The sequence below is a fragment of the Neomonachus schauinslandi genome, chromosome 5 (assembly GCF_002201575.2).
Source record: "Neomonachus schauinslandi chromosome 5, ASM220157v2, whole genome shotgun sequence".
Classification (NCBI taxonomy): domain Eukaryota; kingdom Metazoa; phylum Chordata; class Mammalia; order Carnivora; family Phocidae; genus Neomonachus; species Neomonachus schauinslandi.
Window position 1 is genome coordinate 166,453,378 of NC_058407.1, and position 19,635 is coordinate 166,473,012.

The 19,635-nt window shown below is 57.4% G+C and overlaps 1 protein-coding gene across 1 annotated transcript in view; it reads right to left on the reverse strand.

Annotated features, from left to right (window-relative positions):
• Positions 1–19,635, reverse strand: part of CLIP2 (CAP-Gly domain containing linker protein 2) — a 61,510-nt gene that overhangs the window by 22,655 nt on the left and 19,220 nt on the right. Inside the window, exons 3-8 of the mRNA XM_021700321.1 lie at positions 15,473–16,032; positions 5,254–5,378; positions 3,503–3,716; positions 2,534–2,731; positions 1,562–1,665; positions 5–65 (exon numbers count right to left, since the gene is read on the reverse strand). Of these exons, the coding sequence (XP_021555996.1) occupies positions 5–65; positions 1,562–1,665; positions 2,534–2,731; positions 3,503–3,716; positions 5,254–5,378; positions 15,473–16,032 (1,262 nt within the window). The remainder of the gene's footprint in view (positions 1–4; positions 66–1,561; positions 1,666–2,533; positions 2,732–3,502; positions 3,717–5,253; positions 5,379–15,472; positions 16,033–19,635) is intronic.

Genomic DNA, 19,635 nt, shown 5'->3' on the forward strand with positions numbered 1-19,635 from the left:
TTACCTCCAGGTCTCCCTTGGTGATGGACTCCTCCTCCACTCGGAACTGCAAGTCCTCCACCTTCCTGCAGGGGGAGAGGGGGCTGAGCCGGCTGGGCTCAGAGCCGTGGGCCTCACCCCGTGCTCAGACCACGCAGAAGGCACCAACCGTCCCAGAGTCCTGGCTGATGGGGGCAGACCCTCCTGGAAACCTCTAGCCCTTCCAACTGCCGGCCCCGTGCTCTACTCTGAGGCCACCGGCTTCTCTAAAACGGGGGCGTGTCAGGCAACATCCTTCCTCCCTAGGGTGGCTGTGGGATGGGGTGGCAGGAGGGGCTGTCCTGCTTCTGCATGAATAGTCCGCAGGGAGGGAGGGAGCGTGGGCTTCTTCCCCTGCTGACCTCACTCTCGTCCCCTCCCCGCAAAATCGGGGCACCAGAGTCCTGGGGCTGCTCCCCGGTAAGTGTCCCCACTGCCCTGCTGAGGCGTCAGGAGCCACTCTTGGGGAGACACAGTCACCCACCCACGTGCCAAGAAGGCACAGGGGAGGTGCAGGCACATAACCACTCACGGAGCTGCCCTTCCCGGGGCCTCCTGACAGCTCCCGGCCTGCAGATGGGGAGACGGGGCCCCGGGAAGGGCAAGAGACCTGCCCAAGGCCACCCAGCAAGCCCAGGGGCCCGCACCCAGGCCCTTCATGAACACAACCCCCAGGACATGTTCAAGTTTTTTGTTTGTCACCATGGGAACCAGATGTGTGGGCCTCGAAAACTGTCTCAGGCAGATATAAATAAGCCCTTTCTCCTCAAGTCAGACGATAACAACAGCCTGTGGTTCACAGGCCTCAGCTGAAAGCCCCGAAACAGCCCCCAAGTGGGGGCTGAGGATGGGGGGCTGCCTGAGGCATGGCGGAGGGGAGGGAGCCCCAGAAATCTGGGTATCGGCCAGGGGACAGGGAGAGGCCCTGGGGCAAGAGAAGCCCTGTCCCCTGTCGGCTTGTCCCACTAGGTGACCCCAGGACCAAGTCAGGCCAGAGGCCCCACACAGAGGGACACTGTGTGGTCCCCACTGGCCGCTGTGTCAGGACAGAAAGAACCAGTGTCATCACCAACAGCCTGGTGGCCTCAGGCAAATCCCCGCCCGCTCTGAGCCTCAGTTTCTTCATCTGTGACATGGGGGGCAATAGCCGCCTCCCGGGCTCATGGTAAGATTGAGAGAAACTACGCAGGGAAGTCCTCAGCCTGGGGCTGACTCCTAGAAGCAAGGTGTTTTGAGGGGCCCTTTGGAGCTGCTCCTCGGAGCCTCGGGGTCCTGACCCAGCCAAGCTGGGAGCTCTGTGGATGCAGCCAGCATGAGGGGGGTCCCCACCCTGTGTGTTCCCCTCAGGATGCGCTGCACAGGCCGGGAGGGCAGGTGCAGCGAGCCCACCCCCCCCCCACCATTCAGGAAGGAGAACGGTGGACGGATGTGGTGATGCATCAAGCCTGCAGAGATGGGGATCATCACCCCACTTTGCAGATGAGGGGCAGGCCCACAGAGCTCAGATGTCCCCCAGGCCCAGGGCAGGGGTGGTGGCCCATACCTCCTCTCCTCCTCCAGCTGGTTGGACAGGTCTACCTTCTCCTTCCGCACGCTTTCCACCAGCAGCCGGGCCCGCTGCAGCTTCTCCTCAGCTTCTGTAACATACTGGGCCCCGAGCAAGGGCCAGCGCAGCGTCAGCCTCCTCCCGGGCCCGGGGTCCAGGCGGGGGAGGGCTGCGAGAGAGGAGTGGGGGCGCGAGGAGCCGGGCCTGCCACTCGGGCCACCCCCACCGGTGGGGCACAGACCGTGGGCCTCGCTGTGAGGGAGGAGGGCACGGCCGAGCGCCAGGAACGGCAGAGGCCAGCCTCACCCAGTGGGAACCCCAGGTCCACCTGTCCCCAGTATCCAGCACCCCAGTGCCTGCCACGTCCCTCAACCCCTAAGAACCTAAGACCTGCTGTCTTGGGAAGGCCTCTGTCCCAGCACACACGGGAGCCTGGCCTTAATCATCCCAGCACTTGACGGCGGGCTGAGCCAGGCTCCCGGTGGGGATGGGGACCCAGGAAGGATCTGTCACGTAGGAGACAAACATCTCGAGCAGGGAAGAGAAGGCAAGTGATTGCAGCAGACCCAAGTCAACGGGCGAGGGCGCCCTGCCCCGAAACCCAACACACGGATCTACTTGAAAGCACGATCTGAAACGTGGACGGGTGTAGACCAAAAAACGTGTACATGAGTATATTTAGACAATGTGAGTAATTGGAAATAACGTGAACCACCACAGGGGACTGGCCACGTCGGTAAAGACACAGCTCGTGATAGATGGCCACACAGCCTCGGAAACAGGGAAGAATTTTCCATGACCTAGAAAATGCTCCCACTCTAGTTAAGTAGGAAAAAGCACGAGATAGCCAGGCTCCGGATCCACCCGGAGGAGGGCTGAGGGGGGAGGTTAGGATTCTCTGCATGAAGGTGGCCCACAAGGCTGACCCTCTGGGCACCCCCCACCCGCCGGCCCCGCCGGCCCAGCCACCTGCTCATGCTGCGCCTTAAGCAGGGCGATTTCCTTCTCCACTTCACAGATGTGGCTCGTGGCCTTGGCCACCTCGGCCCGCTCCAGGTCCCGCTCAGCCAGTAGCTGCTCGATGTGCTGCTGCTTTTCCTTTAACGCCTCTTGCAAGGCAGTCGTGCCCGATATCTTGCGGGCATAGCGCGAGGAGGTCTCCGTGAGCTGCAGGAAGGCGCAGGTGCGGGCAGGACTCAGGGATCTGGAGCACCATCCAGACAGCAGCTCGAGCGCCTCGCCTCCCAGGGCCCTGCTCCTCCCGGCCAGTGCCCTAGAGGCTCTACGTAGGGGGATGTTCAAGATCCATGGAACTCCCGGTTCTCGGGGGAGTCATGGCCCCCGACAGTCACAGCACCTGGGCTCTGCCTCATGGTGGACTCCCTCACCTGGGCCGCTTTCTCTGCACACATTCTAGACTCTCAACCTAGCCTCAGCTTGCACAGAAGGCCCTGTGCCCAGCAGGGCAGCCTTGCCTTCTCCCCTCACCCAGGGTGCCTCTGGCAACCTTGAACCCCCTGCCCTGCACCTGCCCCCACCCATAATACCTGTCCTATATCTGTATGACCCTCCTTAACTCCCAGGAAAGGGGTTAGGGTTAGGCTACTGACAAATCAGTGACATAAAAATAACAATAAATGTAAATGGATCAATCTTTCCTATTAAAAGATATCAACTTTCTCATCTTTTTTTTTTTTCTTTTTTAAGTAAACTCTATGCCCAATGTGGGGATTGAACTCATGACCCTGAGATCGAGAGTCGCATACTCCACTGACTGAGCCAGCTAGGGGTCCCTAAGCTTTCACCTTTGTTCAAAAACCCCATGGAGAGATACCTGGAACCAGAGCAAGTCAGGGGAGACTGGGACACCTGGATCCTTCTGTCCCTAACCCCCCTACACCCACACACCAGGGTACCCCTCCCCAGCTCCACCCTCACCAGTCCGCTGCGGCTGGGCCGGCCCCCCACGGAGGAGGCCACAGAGCTGACGGAGCTGATAGAGGAACTGCTGGGGCTGTGGGTCAGTGCCGAGACACCCATGGCCATGCGCTTGGTCTTCTTGGCCTTGGCCGGGCTGGTGGACGGGAAGCCGATGCGGATTACCTTGTGGATGGGCGCGAAGAGACCAAACTTGGGCGGGCACTGGAAGTACCTGGGGGAGGCAGGAGAGACCCACACTGCCGTCACGGCCCCATGGCCCAGAGCCGCCTCTAGCCTCCCCTAGCCTCCCCCAGCAGAGAGGCTTGGCCTTGGGGTCCCAACAACCTCACCCCACGACCAATAGATGGGACTCCCAGAAAGAGAACAGAGGGGAATAGGGCCCGAGATTCTCTGCAGCCATAAATAGCCATTGGGCATATTTAGGAGGAGTCAGGAGTTATAACAATTACCCAGTACCCACTCTGCACTGGTCCCTTTATGTGAGTGCTCATTTCTATCCCCCAGCCACTCTACTCTTATCCATGTTTCACAGATGAGATTTAGGCTCAGAGAGGTTAAGGAACTTGCCTGAGGTCACACAGGAGGCTAAATGGCAATGCCAGGACTGGACTCCCCAGTCTTCTGGGCTTGGCTCCCACACACCATTCAGAGCCCCCCCCGCCAGCCCTATCTGCAGCCTCCACTCTCACGACTGCCCCTGGGCCACCCCAGACCCAAGGAACCCCACTGAGCCCTGCCCATGGAGCTCCCAGCAGGGAGCAACCAAAGCCTGAAGGAGACACCTTGGAGGTGGGGGCTGCTGCCCCACCTGCCCCCAAATTCTGAAGGCAAGAGTGAGTTGAGAGAAACACCCATCTTGCGAACAGGAAGGCACAGTGTTGCCACAGGAACTCGGGACTATCTTCTCTCAAAACCTCTCGGGACACAGATTCCACACGGGACCAGGGAGCTGGTCCTGTCCAGTTCCTGCCTCGCCTTGAAAGTGCCTCCCCATCCCGCCTCCTCCTGCAGGCAGCTCTTTGCCAGGACCATCCCCCCTGCGTAGCAGACCTTCCTCAAGCCTACTGCAGAAGCAAAAAGCCTACTTTCCTGCAAGCGCTGGGTGAAGTATGGCTCCTCCCCTGGTGGCTTGGCCTGAACCACAGTCACCAGTCCTTTCCAGATCCGTCACAGCCCAGCCTAGGGACAGCCAGCGTGGGCAGTGGGGCCCCATGACCCTGGCAGACGCTGCTCACCCAGAACCTCACACCCCCGGCCCCAGCCTGCCACCCTCCCAACCCAGCCTTCCTGGCAGCCAGTTCCCTCTCATCAGAGAGGGCGGGAGACCTGGAGCCCAGCTGTGACCCTATCCGGGGCTGTAGGGCACTGGACAGTGTTGGATTATTTCCTGTGTCACCCGGGGGTCTCCCGGGAGGCCGGTACCACTCCCTCTCGTTTCCACAGCTCCCACCCCACATAGCCTCGTGTGGCATGCAAGGGGGAACACAGAACCAACGACTCTCCTAGCACTTGGCCGTGACTCTGCCTGACCTTGAGCAATGACCTCTCTGGCCTCTGTTCTCTCGTCTGTAAAATGGGGATGCTATTCCTTAGACAGAAGGAAGGTGGCAGCACCTCTGCCGTGGTGCCTGGCTCAGCTACCCAGAGCCTCAACACGGGCTTCCTCAGATGCCCCAGCCTCAGCCTCCACACCCATCCCAGGTGAAGAGAAGCCCCCTCCCAGGCGCCCCGGGGGAAGTCCACCATACCTGGTACCCGCCACCGCCCCATCATTCTTCCCAAGGGGCTCGTCCAGCTCCACGCCGCACCACTCGCCCTTGGCAAAGTCTGTCTCCCCCACGTACCGCACCACGCCAGTCTTCGTCCCGCCAACCTGTTGGCACACAGACAGACTCAGGTCCGGAGGATGCAGTGGGCCCAGGCAGAGACGGCCCAGGTGCCCAGGCTCATCCCATCTCTCGCTTCCAGTGTGCAGGGGACAGGGAAGGTGGGGGTGAGGAGGAGAGAGGCCCAAGGGCAGTGGGGAGGGATACAGGTAACACCAGGGCTTCCCGGGGCTGTCCCATGCAAGAGCTTTGGAGACAGACAGACCTGCATGGAAACTCTGCCACGTACAAGCTGTGCGAGCTTGGGCAAGTTACCTGACCTCTTGGAGCTTCAGTGTCTTCATCTATAAAAAGCATTTGTTTTGGGCGCCTGGGTGGCTCAGTTGGTTGAGCGACTGCCTTCAGCTCGGGTCATGATCCTGGAGTCCCTGGATCGAGTCCCGCATCGAGCTCCCTGCTCGGCGGGAAGTCTGCTTCTCCCTCTGACCCTCCCCCCCACCATGCTCTCTCTCTCTCTCAAATAAATAAATAAAATCTTAAAAAAAAAAAAAGCATTTGTTTTATCTTCCCCCCCGAGGATTAAATACTTAGGTGCAGTGCCTGCCACATACTAGAGTGTCAATAAACATTATCCTTAAAAATGGTTAAATGGTGGGGGCACCTGGGTGGCTCAGTCGTTAAGCATCTGCCTTCGGCTCAGGTCATGATCCCAGGGTCCTGGGATCGAGCCCCGCATCAGGCTCCCTGCTCCGCGGGAAGCCTGCTTCTCCCTCTCCCACTCCCCCTGCTTGTGTTCCCTCTCTCGCTGTGTCTCTCTCTGTCAAAATAAATAAATAAAATCTTAAAAAAAAAAAAATGGTTAAATGGTGGTCACCAGGGGCTGGGGGAGGGGGAAATGGGGAATTGTTTAATGGGAATCGAGTTTCGGTTTTGCAAGACGAAGACGACCTGTAGATCGGGTGCACAGCAATGTGAATGCACTTAACACTATTGAATGGTACATTTAAGGATGGCCAGGAAGGCTGATCTGAGGGGCACCTGGGTGGCTCAGTTGGTTAAGCATCTGCCTTTGGCCCAGGTCATGATCCTGGGGTCCTGGGATCCAGCCCTATGTCAGGGTCCCTGCTCAGTGGGGAGTCTGCTTCTCCCTCTGTCCCTCTCCCAGACTTGTGTGCTCTCTCTCTCGCAAAAATAAATTAAAAAATCTTCTAAAAATAAAAAGATAAAAAGCCCTAGAAGTTTCTCTACCTCACTCCAGAAGCAAACATTTCAACTCTCTAAGCTGAATTTTTTGGTACCTCCCGATTTCTAAATGACACACTTACAGTGTTATTTCTTGATTTCTCAATTTTGGGTTACCCCCTCAACTTCCCATCCAGGAAGGGGAGACGTCAGCTCCCCTTCATCACTGCCTCATATGCATCTGCGCACACACGTCCTGACTCTACCCCCTTTCCAAGCAGCGAGGTCTCAATTTTGATCGGATTCCAGGTTTACCGTTCCAGAGACTAAGTAAACGCTGCTCATGGATGAGTATGGGAGGCTGCAGGTGCTTTTTCCTTGCTGGCACAAATTTTTCCCTCCAGATAATTGTCTTTTATGATCATTTGTTTGCCTAGCCTTTACAGACTTAACACTAATTCCACCCCAGGGGCGCCTGGGTGGCTCAGTCATTGGGCGCCTGCCTTCGGCTCAGGTCCTGATCCCAGGGTCCTGGGATCGAGCCCCACGTCAGGCTCCCTGCTCTGCGGGAAGCCTGCTTCTCCCTCTCCCACTCCCCCTGCTTGTGTTCCCTCTCTCGCGGTGTCTCTCTCTGTCAAATAAATAAATAAATAAAATCTAAAAAAAAAAAAAAAAAAAGACTAATTCCACCCCAAACTTTCTCATTTGGGAAAGGCCTGGGGAATTCCATCAAGTTCTTTCTGAAGAAGACCCTCCTGCAGCCACGTGACCTACCATGGGGCCACCAGCCTCGCCTCTTCCTGCACCATCGCCCTGAGGAGTCCCTTCGCCTCTCCTGGGCTGGACCCCATTTCCTGCATCCTAGGTCTTCTGTTTTTCTTGGTTTACTTCCTTATTTTTGGTCAAACACATCCCCCCAGGGCTTTTTAAGAAAAGGTGCATGAGGAAATAAACTCTTCAAACCTTTGCAATTTGGGACACTATTTTTTACTCTAGCCTCCCTTTGGCTTAATCAAGGTAAAAATTCAGGTTACATCAAATTCACCATTTTGGGCGCCTGGGTGGCTCAGTTGGTTAAGCGACTGCCTTCGGCTCAGGTCATGATCCTGGAGTCCCAGGATTGAGTACCGCATCGGGCTTCCTGCTTGGCAGGGAGTCTGCTTCTCCCTCTGACCCTCCCCCTCTCATGTACTCTCTCTCATTCTCGCTCTCTCAAATAAATAAATAAATCTTAAAAAAAAAAATTCACCATTTTAACCAGTATAAAGCATACAATTCAGTGGCTTTTAGTTTGCAACCATCACTGCTATCTGATTCCAGAACATTTTCATCACCCCCAAAAGGAAAACCCCATGCCCAGGAGCAGACCCCCACCCCCAGCTCCTGGCAACCACTCATGTACTTTCTGTCTCCATGGACTGCCTTATTCTGGGCATTTCCTATCAATGGAATCACCAGTATGTGACCCTTTGTGTCTAGTCTTCTTTCATTTGGCATAGCGTTTGCCAGGTTCCCCATGCTTATCAGCAGCAGTATCATTTATCAGCATCATTCCTTTTTATGGCTAAATAAAATTCCAGCGTATGGATTACATCACATTTTGTTTGCCGGTTCATCCACTCTCGGACATTTGGGAGGTTTCCACTTTTTTGGTCAGTGTGAATAACATCCCTGTACAAGTCATTGTGTGAACACTTGCATCCCTCACTCTTGAGTGAGTTTGGCCGGGTCCCTTCCTTCAGGATTTCGAAGGTGTCCGTCTTCCAGGGCTGTTGATGAGACGTTTCAAGCCCATCTGAGTCCCGATCCTGCAGGCGAGCCCATCTGCCCACTCCAGAAACCTGGAGGACTCACTCTCTGGCCCAGGGTCGTGCAGATACACAGTGAGGTGCGTTGGTGGGAGCCTCTTCCCAACCCCCTTCCCGCACTCCCATGGACCCTTTCAACCAAGAAACCCTTGTCCATCCTGGGGAATTTCCCCGCATTCCCTACTTGACTTCCATCCTCCTTTTCCTGTTTTCTCTTTCTAGAACTGCTGCATTTGGAAGTTGGATCCGCTGGACAGGTCCTCTGGGTCTTATTTTCTCTCCTGTTTCCATCTGTCTTTTGGTTCTACTTTTTGGGCAATTTCCTTAAATTCATCTTCTAAGACTTCTGTGTGGTTTCTTGTATGTGTAATCAGATTTTTTTCATTTCCCAGAGCTTTTTTGTGCACTGTCTTATATTCAGTGGTGTTCTGTTCAGACTTAATGCCTGTGTGACCTTCTCTAATTTCCCAGAGGACCGGCCACTGTCCCCAGCAAAGCTTCTTGTGTTCGCCGAGGAGGGCATGGGCTCAGTGACCAGAGTTCTAGAAGCAGCCAGCTGGGAAAGGGGCTCAGCCTTCAGGATCCAAATGTTCACTGAATCCTCCTTTTTAAATCCAACCTGCCTGGGACCCCCCCCCATCCCAAAACTCTGCCCGACCCGCTCAGGAGATTAAGTGTCCGTCTGAGGGAGGGACGGTCACCAGGCAGAGTGGGGCAGGGATGGGGCGTCGGAAGAGTTTTCAGCCAATTCTCCTGTTTCTGGCCCCGACATCAGCCCCATTTCCAGAGGCCACCATGCGGCCGACTCCTGAGCCTTGGCTTTCTGAGGGAGACATCGATTGCTTCTCTGCTCTTTTGACTGCTGACCATGGACTCGGCCACCCTGGGTCTCTGGTGTCATTGTTGCTGTCCCCTCTCTTGTTCTCTTTGTCCTTGAGGCTTTAAAAAAAAAAAACCCGGGCGCCTGGGTGGCTCAGTTGGTTAAGCGACTGCCTTCGGCTCAGGTCATGATCCTGGAGTCCCGGGATCGAGTCCCGCGTCGGGCTCCCTGCTCATCGGGGAGTCTGCCTCTCTCTCTGACCCTCCCCCCTCTTGTGCTCTCTCTCTCTCTCTCTCATTCTCTCTCTCAAATAAATAAATAAAATCTTTAAAAAAAAAACAAACAACAAAAAAACCAAAAACCCTTCCCTGCCGTTCTAGGGCAGGTTCAGGAAAACGCGCAAGCAAACGTGCATGTTGATCTACGGCTTTTGTCTGAACCTCAAAGCTACCTCCTCTGACACCCCTCTGTAGGCCTCCCGTGGACCAGCTCGCCAATCAAAACTCCCTCCACTCCCACACGGACTGTGTGCTGGGCATATTGAAGACATGAATCCTAAACCTCCCAACTCTGTAGGCGGGGTGGGGGGGCAGCGTTACCCCACTCCCAGATGAAGAGACAGAGGTTCAGAGTGGTCTGTGAGTGGTGGAGCCCAATGGGCTTCCCTCTCCTGCTTCTTCAATCCTGGCTGGGCACAACGACCAGGCCCCACTGTCCCAGATCCCCACTACCCCCAGGTGGGGGATCTGTGGCTAGAAGTGCACTTCCATCTCCTGGCGGGCCCAGGGAGCTCTGCTTCACCCTCGGTCCGCAGCAGCCTCTGGGCCCCAATCCTTCCCTCACCCCTCCCTCCTATAGCACAACGGAGCCAGGCGGGTATTCGCTCAGAGGTGGGAGCAAGGCAAGAAACAGTGGAAAGGCTTCCAGAAGGGATGGGTGTGGTGCTGACCCTCCAGCCAGGTCAGCACAACCTTGGGACCCTCGTCCCCCTGCGGCGCCCGAGATGCTGCAGTGATCACTCACCAGGACTCCACCTGGGTATGGCAGGCCCCACCCCTCCAGACTAAGGATCTGCCTCTTCTCTTTTATTTCTTATATTTTAATCTTTTCTTACTTTATTTAGTATTCAATTTACTAGAAAATTAATGGATTTGGGGGGACGATTTTAGGTTTATAGAAAATGTGACCAGAAAATACAAAGCGTTCCCATAATATCCACGCGCCTCCTTCCCCTCCGCCGTCCCCGCTTATTAACCCCTTGCGTTAGTGTGGTACATTTGTTACAGTGAGGAACTGGTATTGACACGTGATTAAGAACTGAAGTCCACAGTTGACATCAGGGTTGACTTGTGGTGGTAGACGTTCTGGGGGTTTTGATTAATGTATAATGACAAGTATCCACCAATATAGGATCATACAGAGCAGTTTCAGTGCCCTAAAACTCCTCTGGGCTGCACCTGTTCATCCTGTCCTTCCCCCAGCCCATAGCAACCGCTAATCTTTTTACTGTCCCCGAAGTTTGGCTTTTCTAGAATGTCAATAGTTGGAATCAAAGCACCATATGGAACCTTTTCAGAGGGGCTTCTGTCCCCGAGCAATCTGCATTTAAGGTCCCCACATGTCTTTTCATGGCTTGATAGCTCCTTTTTTTTGGAAGATTTTATTCATTTGAGAGAGAGAACAAGCAGGGTAGGGGGCAGAGAGAGAGACAGAAGCAGGTGCCCCGCTGAGCAGGGAGCCTGACATGGGGCTCAATCCCTGGACCCTGGGATCATGACCTGAGCCAAAGGCAGACGCTTCACCGACTGAGCCACCCACGCGTCCCCTATTAGTTCCTATCTTGACGGCCTCGAAGAACATTTCCTTGTCTGGATGGAGCAGTTTATTTATCCACTCACCTACCGCAGGAGAGCTCCTGATGCTCGCTAAGAGAACTCCTCCCTCGCATCCACCCCCACCGTGCACTGAGTCCCAGCCTCCCGAGGGAGGAGTCCCAGGCCTCCCCTTTTCCACCACCTGTGGGTTTTCAGGGCCCAGAGTCCCTGCCGGCCTGGGCCAAGCACCAGCTAAGGTCCGGGGTCTCATGGAGCAATGGCGGGGGGCAGACTGAGTTCATCTGTTTCTCGGGGACTTTCCTCTGAGGAAGTCAAACTGGTGACTCACTTAAAATGCTCGCCTCTGCAGCCGATCAGGGTGAGAGGACAACGCCCCAGAGCTGTTCAGCTCTGCCGTCAGGATGCGGGGGGCAAGCCGGCCGACCTTGCAGGGCTGCTGATGGTACAGCGAGGGGCTCATGGGAGCGGCACCTGCCAGGGTGCTGGGGCTGGAGTGTGCAGAAGCAGGGATGGGGGTGTGCCGGCAGGAAGAAGGCTGGCTGGGGAGATGGGTCGCTCTTGGGGAGTGGAGGGGACAGAGGTGGGCAGCCCTCGGGGGTCCTCTGCAGAGCTCAACAGCAACCAGTGAGGGGAAGCTGGGGCTCAACTAGCCTGTGGAACCCCAACATGGTGCCCGTGGTGCCCCTCTGGCTCGGGACCACCCACGGGGCCCTGAGTCATTCATGCAGCAGGTACGTTCCAGCACCTTCCTGGCTCCAGTAGGCACTGGGGGCACAGCTGTGTGGGGCTCCCGGCCGTGGCAGGAAACAGGCAGTGGGGGAGGAAGGGAATAAATGCTCTTAATCCAGGTGGTTGGCAGGGGCTAGGCAGAGTGACATCAGAGGCCTCTATCTCTGAGCGCCCATGACGCAGAGCCTAGTGGAAGTGGGACAGCGAGCTGTGGGAAGCCCTGGGGGACAGTGTCCCCGGCGCAGGAACCGGCTTGGGACACTGGAGGAAAGGAGAGTGGGCTGGTGCAGCCGGGCCCGGCCAGGATGGAGGGAAGACAAGCCGGGTCATCTGATGGTGGGCAGGTGGGTCACAAGGGTCCGGGGGCCATGGGAAGGCAGGTGGGTTTTATCCCAGGTGAGATGGGAGCCTCTGGGGGTGCTGGGACCTGGGTGGGGAGTGCAGGGAGACCAAGGGGGTCTTAACTAGTGCATGGACCTCAGGAGGTAGCATTGAGGCCCCAGTGAAACCAGGATCCATAGGTATCTTTGAAGAACAGCACAACTTAGTGAACATAAACACTGCTCATGCCTTTGACCCCGTTCAGAAGCAGGTGTTGTAGTTGGTGAAGCTAAGAGCTTCTACACCAGCCGTTTCCAAGTCCCCTGGGAAGGGCCCTGATTATGCATGTACAGGATCACAGGATTTAGAAACTGTGCAAAGCAATATTTTTTGGGGGTATTGTTTTTCCTAGAGTCCCTGTCCTCAAACAAGTTCCGGCCTCTATAGTCACCCACATCCAGCCCATACTTTTTTAAAGGGCGGGGTAGGGACAGGAAGGTGATGTGGCAGGTGTCTACAGCGGGCACGTGGGGAAGCAGCAAGCTGGGGGGTCGGTCAGGCCAGCTGGATCCCGGCAGTGAGCAGTGGACCGGGCTACAGGACTAACCCTAGAGAAGCTGCAGACTAGGGTGAGATGGGGGTAGGTGGGTGGGGTTCCATCCGCCCAGCAGAAACAAACCCCATGTTCAAGTTCTTCTCCCCCACCCAGAATCCAAGCATATCCTGCTTCTAGGGCAGCCACAGTTGATGAGTATAAATAGAGGAATGAATGGTCTATCGCCTCCCGGCTGCGTGACCCTGGGCAGGCTGTGTGATCCAGGGCTGAGCTCAGTTTTCTCATCTGTAAAATGGGAGGATAATTCCCACCTTCTAAGGCAGCAGGCAGGACCCCAAAGGACTAGGTATAGAAAGTGCTGGGCACAGTGCCCGGGGTGAGCGACACCCCCAAGAAAGCAGTGGGACCTCAACAGGGCCCGTCCACTCTGGCTGCTGCCAGCCCTGCTTATGGGCTAGGGCCTGGCAGACCCTTCTAGAGCAATGCCCACGTCGTGCGGGCTTGTATGTCCCCTGCCCTGCACGTCCAGTTCCCACCCCCTGAAGGGGGAGCAGGTGCAAGGGGAGTTCCAGACAGGATCAAACTGGGGTTCAACCTCCCTGCTCCCCCAGCCTGGGGACCAACCAGAGCTGGCCAAACCGCACCCCCCCAGCCTCCACTTCCTTCCCCAAAGAGGTTGCAGACCACATCCAGGGCACTCACGTGACACTAACCAGACCCTGAGAGTCCAGCCTCCCCTGTCCCACAGCAGCCCCCGGACACTCCCCTGCTCCACTACTGCCCCCTCCCATCCTGTCCCCACAAAGCAGCAAGCAAGATGAGCTTAAAGCATGGATCTGCTCATGCTGCTGCATAGAGCCTTCCATGGCTCCCTCTGCAAACAGAGCAAACCCCCTCCACCCCGGCCCCAGACATGCAGGGTCAGTGCACGCCAGCCTCATGGGCACTTTCCTGCCTCAGCTCCCTTGCTCCTGGCTCAGCCCCGCTACTCTTCTATTTCTCTAGTTCATTCCCTGCATCTCAGTCCTAACACCGGGCCTTGGAAATGTCTACCACCAGGTCAAGCCTCCGTGATGGGCTCTCAGTGCACTGTGTTTCTTCATGGCACTTATCCAGATTCACAAGGAAACACTGATGTCTGCAATCACATGCATCACAGTCTCTATCCCCTGATGGACTATAAGCCACTAGAGGAGGGGGACCAGGTCTGGCCACGCCCACCACCAGATCACCGCAGCGGGTGATTCTGTCCACAGGGAAGCAGGCTGGCAAGCTGGCCCTGGGGCGGGGGGTGGGAAGGTAGACCCCAGACAGATCACCAGGGTAGAGAGACTCAGGAAGGCAGGCTTCGGGGGCTGGTTTGCATCTTGGCAAGTTACTACGCAAGTTCTTAAACTTTTCTGAGCCTCAGTGTCTCCATCCACAAAGTGGGGATAAAATTATATCACAGTGTGGGCTTGAGGATCCAGCAAGGCAATGACCATAAACATTTCCTCTCGTCCCCCTGCCCCAGCCCAAATGCTCTTCCCAGGAGCCTCCAGGGGGAACCTTGGCCTTAAGTGAGGTCCTCGGGGTAGGGAGGGAGAATCCCAGGCAGCGATACCCTCCTGCGGTCCCCACAATGGGCCCTTCCCGACTCAGCCTTGGAGCTCCCAGCATGTGGTCGCCACTGTCCCCCAGGAAGACTCTCTGACAAACATAGGGACCTCTCCCCCCAGGTGACTACCTCACAGTGGTTCCTCACACCCAAGCCCACCAGACCCCCTTCTGGGACTGTCCCATGTGTTATTCTCTCCTTCCCAACACTGTGGTTCTTTTTTTTTTTTTTTTTTAATTTTATTATGTTATGTTAGTCACCATACAATACATCATTGGTTTTTGATGTGGTGATCCATGATCCATTGTTTTCGTATAACACGCAGTGCTCCATGCAGTACGTGCCCTCCTTAACACCCATCACCGGGCTAACCAATCCCCCCTTCCCTCTAAAACCCTGCTTGTGGATGGGACTGGAGGAGATTATGCTAAGTGAAATAAGTCAAGCAGAGAAAGTCAATTATCATATGGTTTCACTTATTTGTGGAACATAAGGAATAGCCTGGAGGACATTAGGAGAAGGAAGGGAAAAATTGGGTGGGGGGGGATTTGGAGGGAGAGATGAACCATGAGAGACTATGGACTCTGAGAAACCAACACTGTGGGTCTGGGGGGGGCCACCCCAGCTCTGGGCTTGGCATAGCAGGAAAAGACCCCATCCGATCATCACCTTGCCACCCCCAGACCAGGCCTGGCCACAGCAGGTGACAGGGAAGAACTGCCTCGTCCAGACTCGGGAAGGATGGATCCAGACTCAGAAGGATTTGGGGGCCACTGCCCCCTTGCAACCTGGCCCCAATGCCAGGGACCACCAGAGAAGAGGGGTCCCTGGCAGGAAGACTCAGCTGGAGGTCCTCCTGGCTTCAGTGACCCAATTCTCTCCCCCACAGCAATAGCGATTCCTGCGTCACAGCGGATTAGGTGTGACGGGGCCGAGGATCTCGAGTGCTCCCGTCCTCAGTCTTTTCCAGTACAGGGCGCATCCACGCTGGTGGGCTGGATCATTGGAGGATATCAGCAAGAGCTAACATACACGTATTCTCGCATTTCAACCCATTTTATCAATGGGAAGACTGAGGCCCAGAGAGGTTAAGACACTTGCCCAGGATCACACAGCAACAGTCTCCAGAGCTCACTTTACTTGCGTCCCCGGTCACTCTGTGGTTCTGATGAGGCCTGAGACCCCCAGCCTGGACCCCGCCCGAGCCCCCCAAGTCCCCATCCCGCCCCCACCCCCACCCCCGGGGTCCAGCCTGCAGGGAAGGCGGGGCGGCGGTGGGGGTAAGGAACTCACCAGCACGCGGTCTCCCAGGCGCAGGTCCTTGTCACCACGCTTCACGGAACCGCTGTCTGAGAGGTTGGAGCCGGATTCGTTCCCGGTCTTGACCGAGCTGTTGAGGACGCTCTCCCGCAGCGGGATGACCCGGCTGCTGAGCGGTGGCGTGGCCGTGCCCGAGTGCAGCGACAGGTTCTGGGCGGTGAGCGACTCCACCGAGTGCGCGTCGCTGCCCGAGCCCTCGGCCGTGGGCTGCCGGGTGAGCTTGGAGGGCCGCGTGAAGATGCCCTGCAGGGCCGGGCACTCGAAGTAGCGCACGCCGCCCACCGCGCCGTCGTTCTTGCCCACCGGCTCGTCCAGCACCACGCCGGCCCACTGGCCCGGCGCGAACTGCGTCTCGCCCAGGTACTGCACCACGCCGGGCTTCACGCCGTTCACCCACACCCGCTCGCCCACCGCGAAGTCCCCCAGGAAGTCATCGCCCACCTCGGCCGCCTTGGGGCCCGGCTTCTCGGCGGGGGCGGGGGCGGTGGCAGCGGCGGCAACCGGGCCGGAGGCCTGCTTGTGCAGCGGGGAGCCTGTCGGGGTGGTGGGGGGAGAGAGGAAGCGGTCAGGGCCTGAGCGGGCACAGGGAGGTGTCTGCGCCGGCTCACGGGTGGGGAAACTGAGGCAGGCGTGGCTGGCCGTGGGGCCTTGGGCGACCCAAGGTCTCTCCCTATCTCCCAACCCCTCCCGGCAGGTTCCAAGGATTCAAAAGCTCAGCAAAATGCCTCCTCGGGAGCAACACCTTTCACTGTTCAGGGTCACTCAAGATCGAGGGCCGTGAATGAACCCCTTCTCGAGGGTTCCAAGCTGCCACCTCCCTATCCCGGTGGGCCCCAGCCCCTGGCTGTTAACCTGACACCAGCCACGACCCCAGGTGGGCCTTAGATCTTATGAGTGGTCTCTGTGTCTCGCCCACCCCTCTGCCCCAGTCAGCTCGGGGCCCTACAAAAGGCTCTCAGACTGTTCCTGGACAGCTGGTGACAACCACAGACACCTCGGGCCAAGGAAGGGGCCAGAAAACCATCTTGCTCCACTCCAGAGTCTCCTCTCCCTGAGCTGCAGCTGCATAGAGCAGGCAAAGCGGGGGGCGGAGGTGAGTGGGAGGCAAGCCCGTCTCTGCCGACATTCCCGGGGCTGAACTCCAGGCTCTCTGGGCCGAGGGGTGCGCTGGCCCAGCCCCTCATTAGAGGAAGCATGACCCTGAGGCTCCGAGAGGTAACAGCCTTGCTCAAGGCCACATAGCAGAATCGGGACTCAAACCCAGGGAAGGGGCCTGCCTCCCGGGCCTGGGCTCTGACGGGCTACAGATGAGGAAGTGGGAGGGAAGGGAAGCCACTAGCTCAAGGTCACTCATAAAAGACAAAGCAGGGCTTGAACGCTCGTGCTTTGTACTTTGTGCGTTATCTGGCTCTTGGGCCTCTCAGGGGGTCCTCCTGCGCAATGGGGCTCAGGAAGCCCGCCCATTCGCACCGGGAGGTCTGCAGGCTGCCCCGCCCCCACTTCCCACCAGATGCAGCATCAGAGAGAGAAGGCCCCATCCTTCTCGACTCCGGAGGCTGAAGCGTGGATGAAACAGATGGGGGACGGGAGGCCAGCAGATACTGCCACACCCCCAACAGAGCTGCGGTTTCTAGTCCCTCCCGGGGCCGTGGGGCAGTGGCTCCCACCAGCATCCTCCTCTCAGCCTGGCAGAATGGTGTGTCAACACTGGAAGCCAGACCCTCTGGGGGCTGGGGAAGCCACACAACTCCAAGGACAAGCCGGACATACGAGACCAAGCACAGGGGTTCTCTCTCCGGGACCCTGGGACCCTGGCAGTGGTAACGGGCAAGCACGTGGCACCCAGGGCCTTGGCCGCCAGGATGGGGGTCCTGACCTAGGGGATCTCTCAGCTGTGAGCTGGGAGATCCACAGGCTTCGCTGCCGAACTTGACTGACAACCACAGTGATCACGGCCGTTCACTGATGCTCTGCGCTGAGAGGCAGACCTACTGCAGGAGCTCATCCAACCCTCCCGGTTAAGCCTGTGAAAAAATTTTGTTATGTCTGATTGAGAGAGGAAGAAACAGGCTTGGAGAGATCAGGTGCTTCACCTAGGCTCCCAGGCAAGAGGCAGCAGAGCCCACCGGCCACAGCCTCCGGCTCTTGGTGTAGGGCACAAAGTCAAACCAAACAACGGGCACTGAGCACCTGCCATGCGAAGCCTCAAACTATAATCACCCCCAATCCCTTGCGCTCCCTTGAATGGACCCGTTTTCCAGAATCTGGCCAAACCCTGCAGTTCCTTACAAGTAGGGAGCAATCTCATCTTTCACTCCATCCTATGTAGGGATGTCCCCCCTTCCATGTCCCATCTAGAGAAGACCCCTGGGTGGGGAGGGCCCCCGAGGCTCTCTGCCACCCCCGAGATCCCACCAGACAGAGGCTATGCTGGCTGAGGAAGCAGGCCCCGGAGCCCCAGAGGCCAGCAGCTCCTAGCCCCACCTGGGGCTCCTCCTCACCTGCACCCTAGTTCCGGGCTGTTCTCAGTGCCTGGCCCATACAAGCGCACAGTGAGCCCTGCCTGGTGTTATTTCGATGAGAATGATTTATATGAAGACTCAACAATTTAAAAAAAATAAATAAAAACCACAAAGGGTCCTAGGAGGCAGAAGAAAGTCTTCCAGGCAGGTTCCGATGACCTCAGGCAAGGGGCTCCACCCCTGGGTAAAGCGAGGCAGGTGGCTGAGCCCTCTGCAGGTGACATAAACCATGGAAAATAATCGCCAGCTCACAGACCTTGTCCTGCTGGTGCCCTGTGCCCAGGCTGAACTCCTGGGGGCCCTCAGTCCTGATCTAGGACAATCCTGTATTATAAGGAGCCTCTGCAGGGATCTGGGAACCCCGTCCATTCCCCGCAGATGAGGCGGGCACCTTCTTTAGGAAAAGCTGCTCTGAAAAGCCGTCCTAGGTGGAGGAAGCCACAAATGAGAAGATGGCCCAGCCCGCGCCCTCCTCGTAACGCTGCCCAAGGAGCCGCGGGGACCATCAACAGGGGGCCAACGCCGTGGTTATTAAGACCGCAGATGGTATCTATGAAGTGCCAGTGCCCCAGCCCTCGACGGACTGGACACTTCCTCTACGTTATATTCTTATCGTGCAGATTAGGAAGCAGGGGTCATGACTCTTGTCCAAAGGTGCCCAGGCAGGTGTCAGGCCCACCTGGTCTGGCTCAGAGCCCTCCCCCTTGTCGGCACCCCCACGCTCGCGTGCGTGGCACGTGCCCTTCCCATCTCCGTTTCTAGAACACTTCTCTGTGCCCCGGGGCTCCGTGATGTCCACGAACTGACCTGGGCAGCTGTGGTGCAGGTAAGCACCTGTGCCTACTTGGTCTCTGCTTGGAGCCCAGAAGAGGGTCCCAGGTCGAGGGGGACCCAGCGTGGCTATTCTCGGCGAGAAGCTGCCCGCCCAGCTGTCCCCCTCCCCAGCTGTCCCGGGCCAGGCAGACCTCAGGTAATCTTTCTGCCCCCCCCCTTCCAAGGTCACAGGCCCAGAGACCAGTTGTTCCAACAGCTGCTCAAATCCAGGCCGCAAGCCCGCCGCGACCGCACTTGGGGGGTTTCGCTTCATTTTTCCTCTTTGGTGCCCTCAGCTGCCCCAGCCTCATGGGGACAGACCCTCGTCAAATGCCCGACTCGTGCTGGGAAGCCTCTGGAGGCCTGGGCTTGGGAAGGCAAGGAAAAGCGGGACAGAGCCCCGTTCCCTCCAGGGAGCCATTAGTAACAGCAGGGCCAGGCCTGGCCAAGCCCCTTCCCCTATCCGGGCCTGTTTCTCCGAAGGATGACAAAGGGCTGAGGCAGAAACAGCTGGGACCTGATGGTCTCCCATCCCACCTGTTCTCTCAGAGACACCAGACCTGGCCGGCTCCCCCGTCACACCCCCGGGGCCCCGAAGCTCCCTGAGGGCAGGGCCTGGGCGCCCCCCCCCGCCCCCGCCCCTGGCATGGAGCAGACTGGTCTAGGGAGCCCCCAAGAAAGCAAAGGGCAGCAAGAAACTTAACCCTCTCTTGGCGCTTGGTCCTTTCCCCAGACTCCAGGCACGAGGGAATTTACTGCCGGTTTCAAGTTCAAAGCAGGACTTTGAAGAATAAGGCCGAG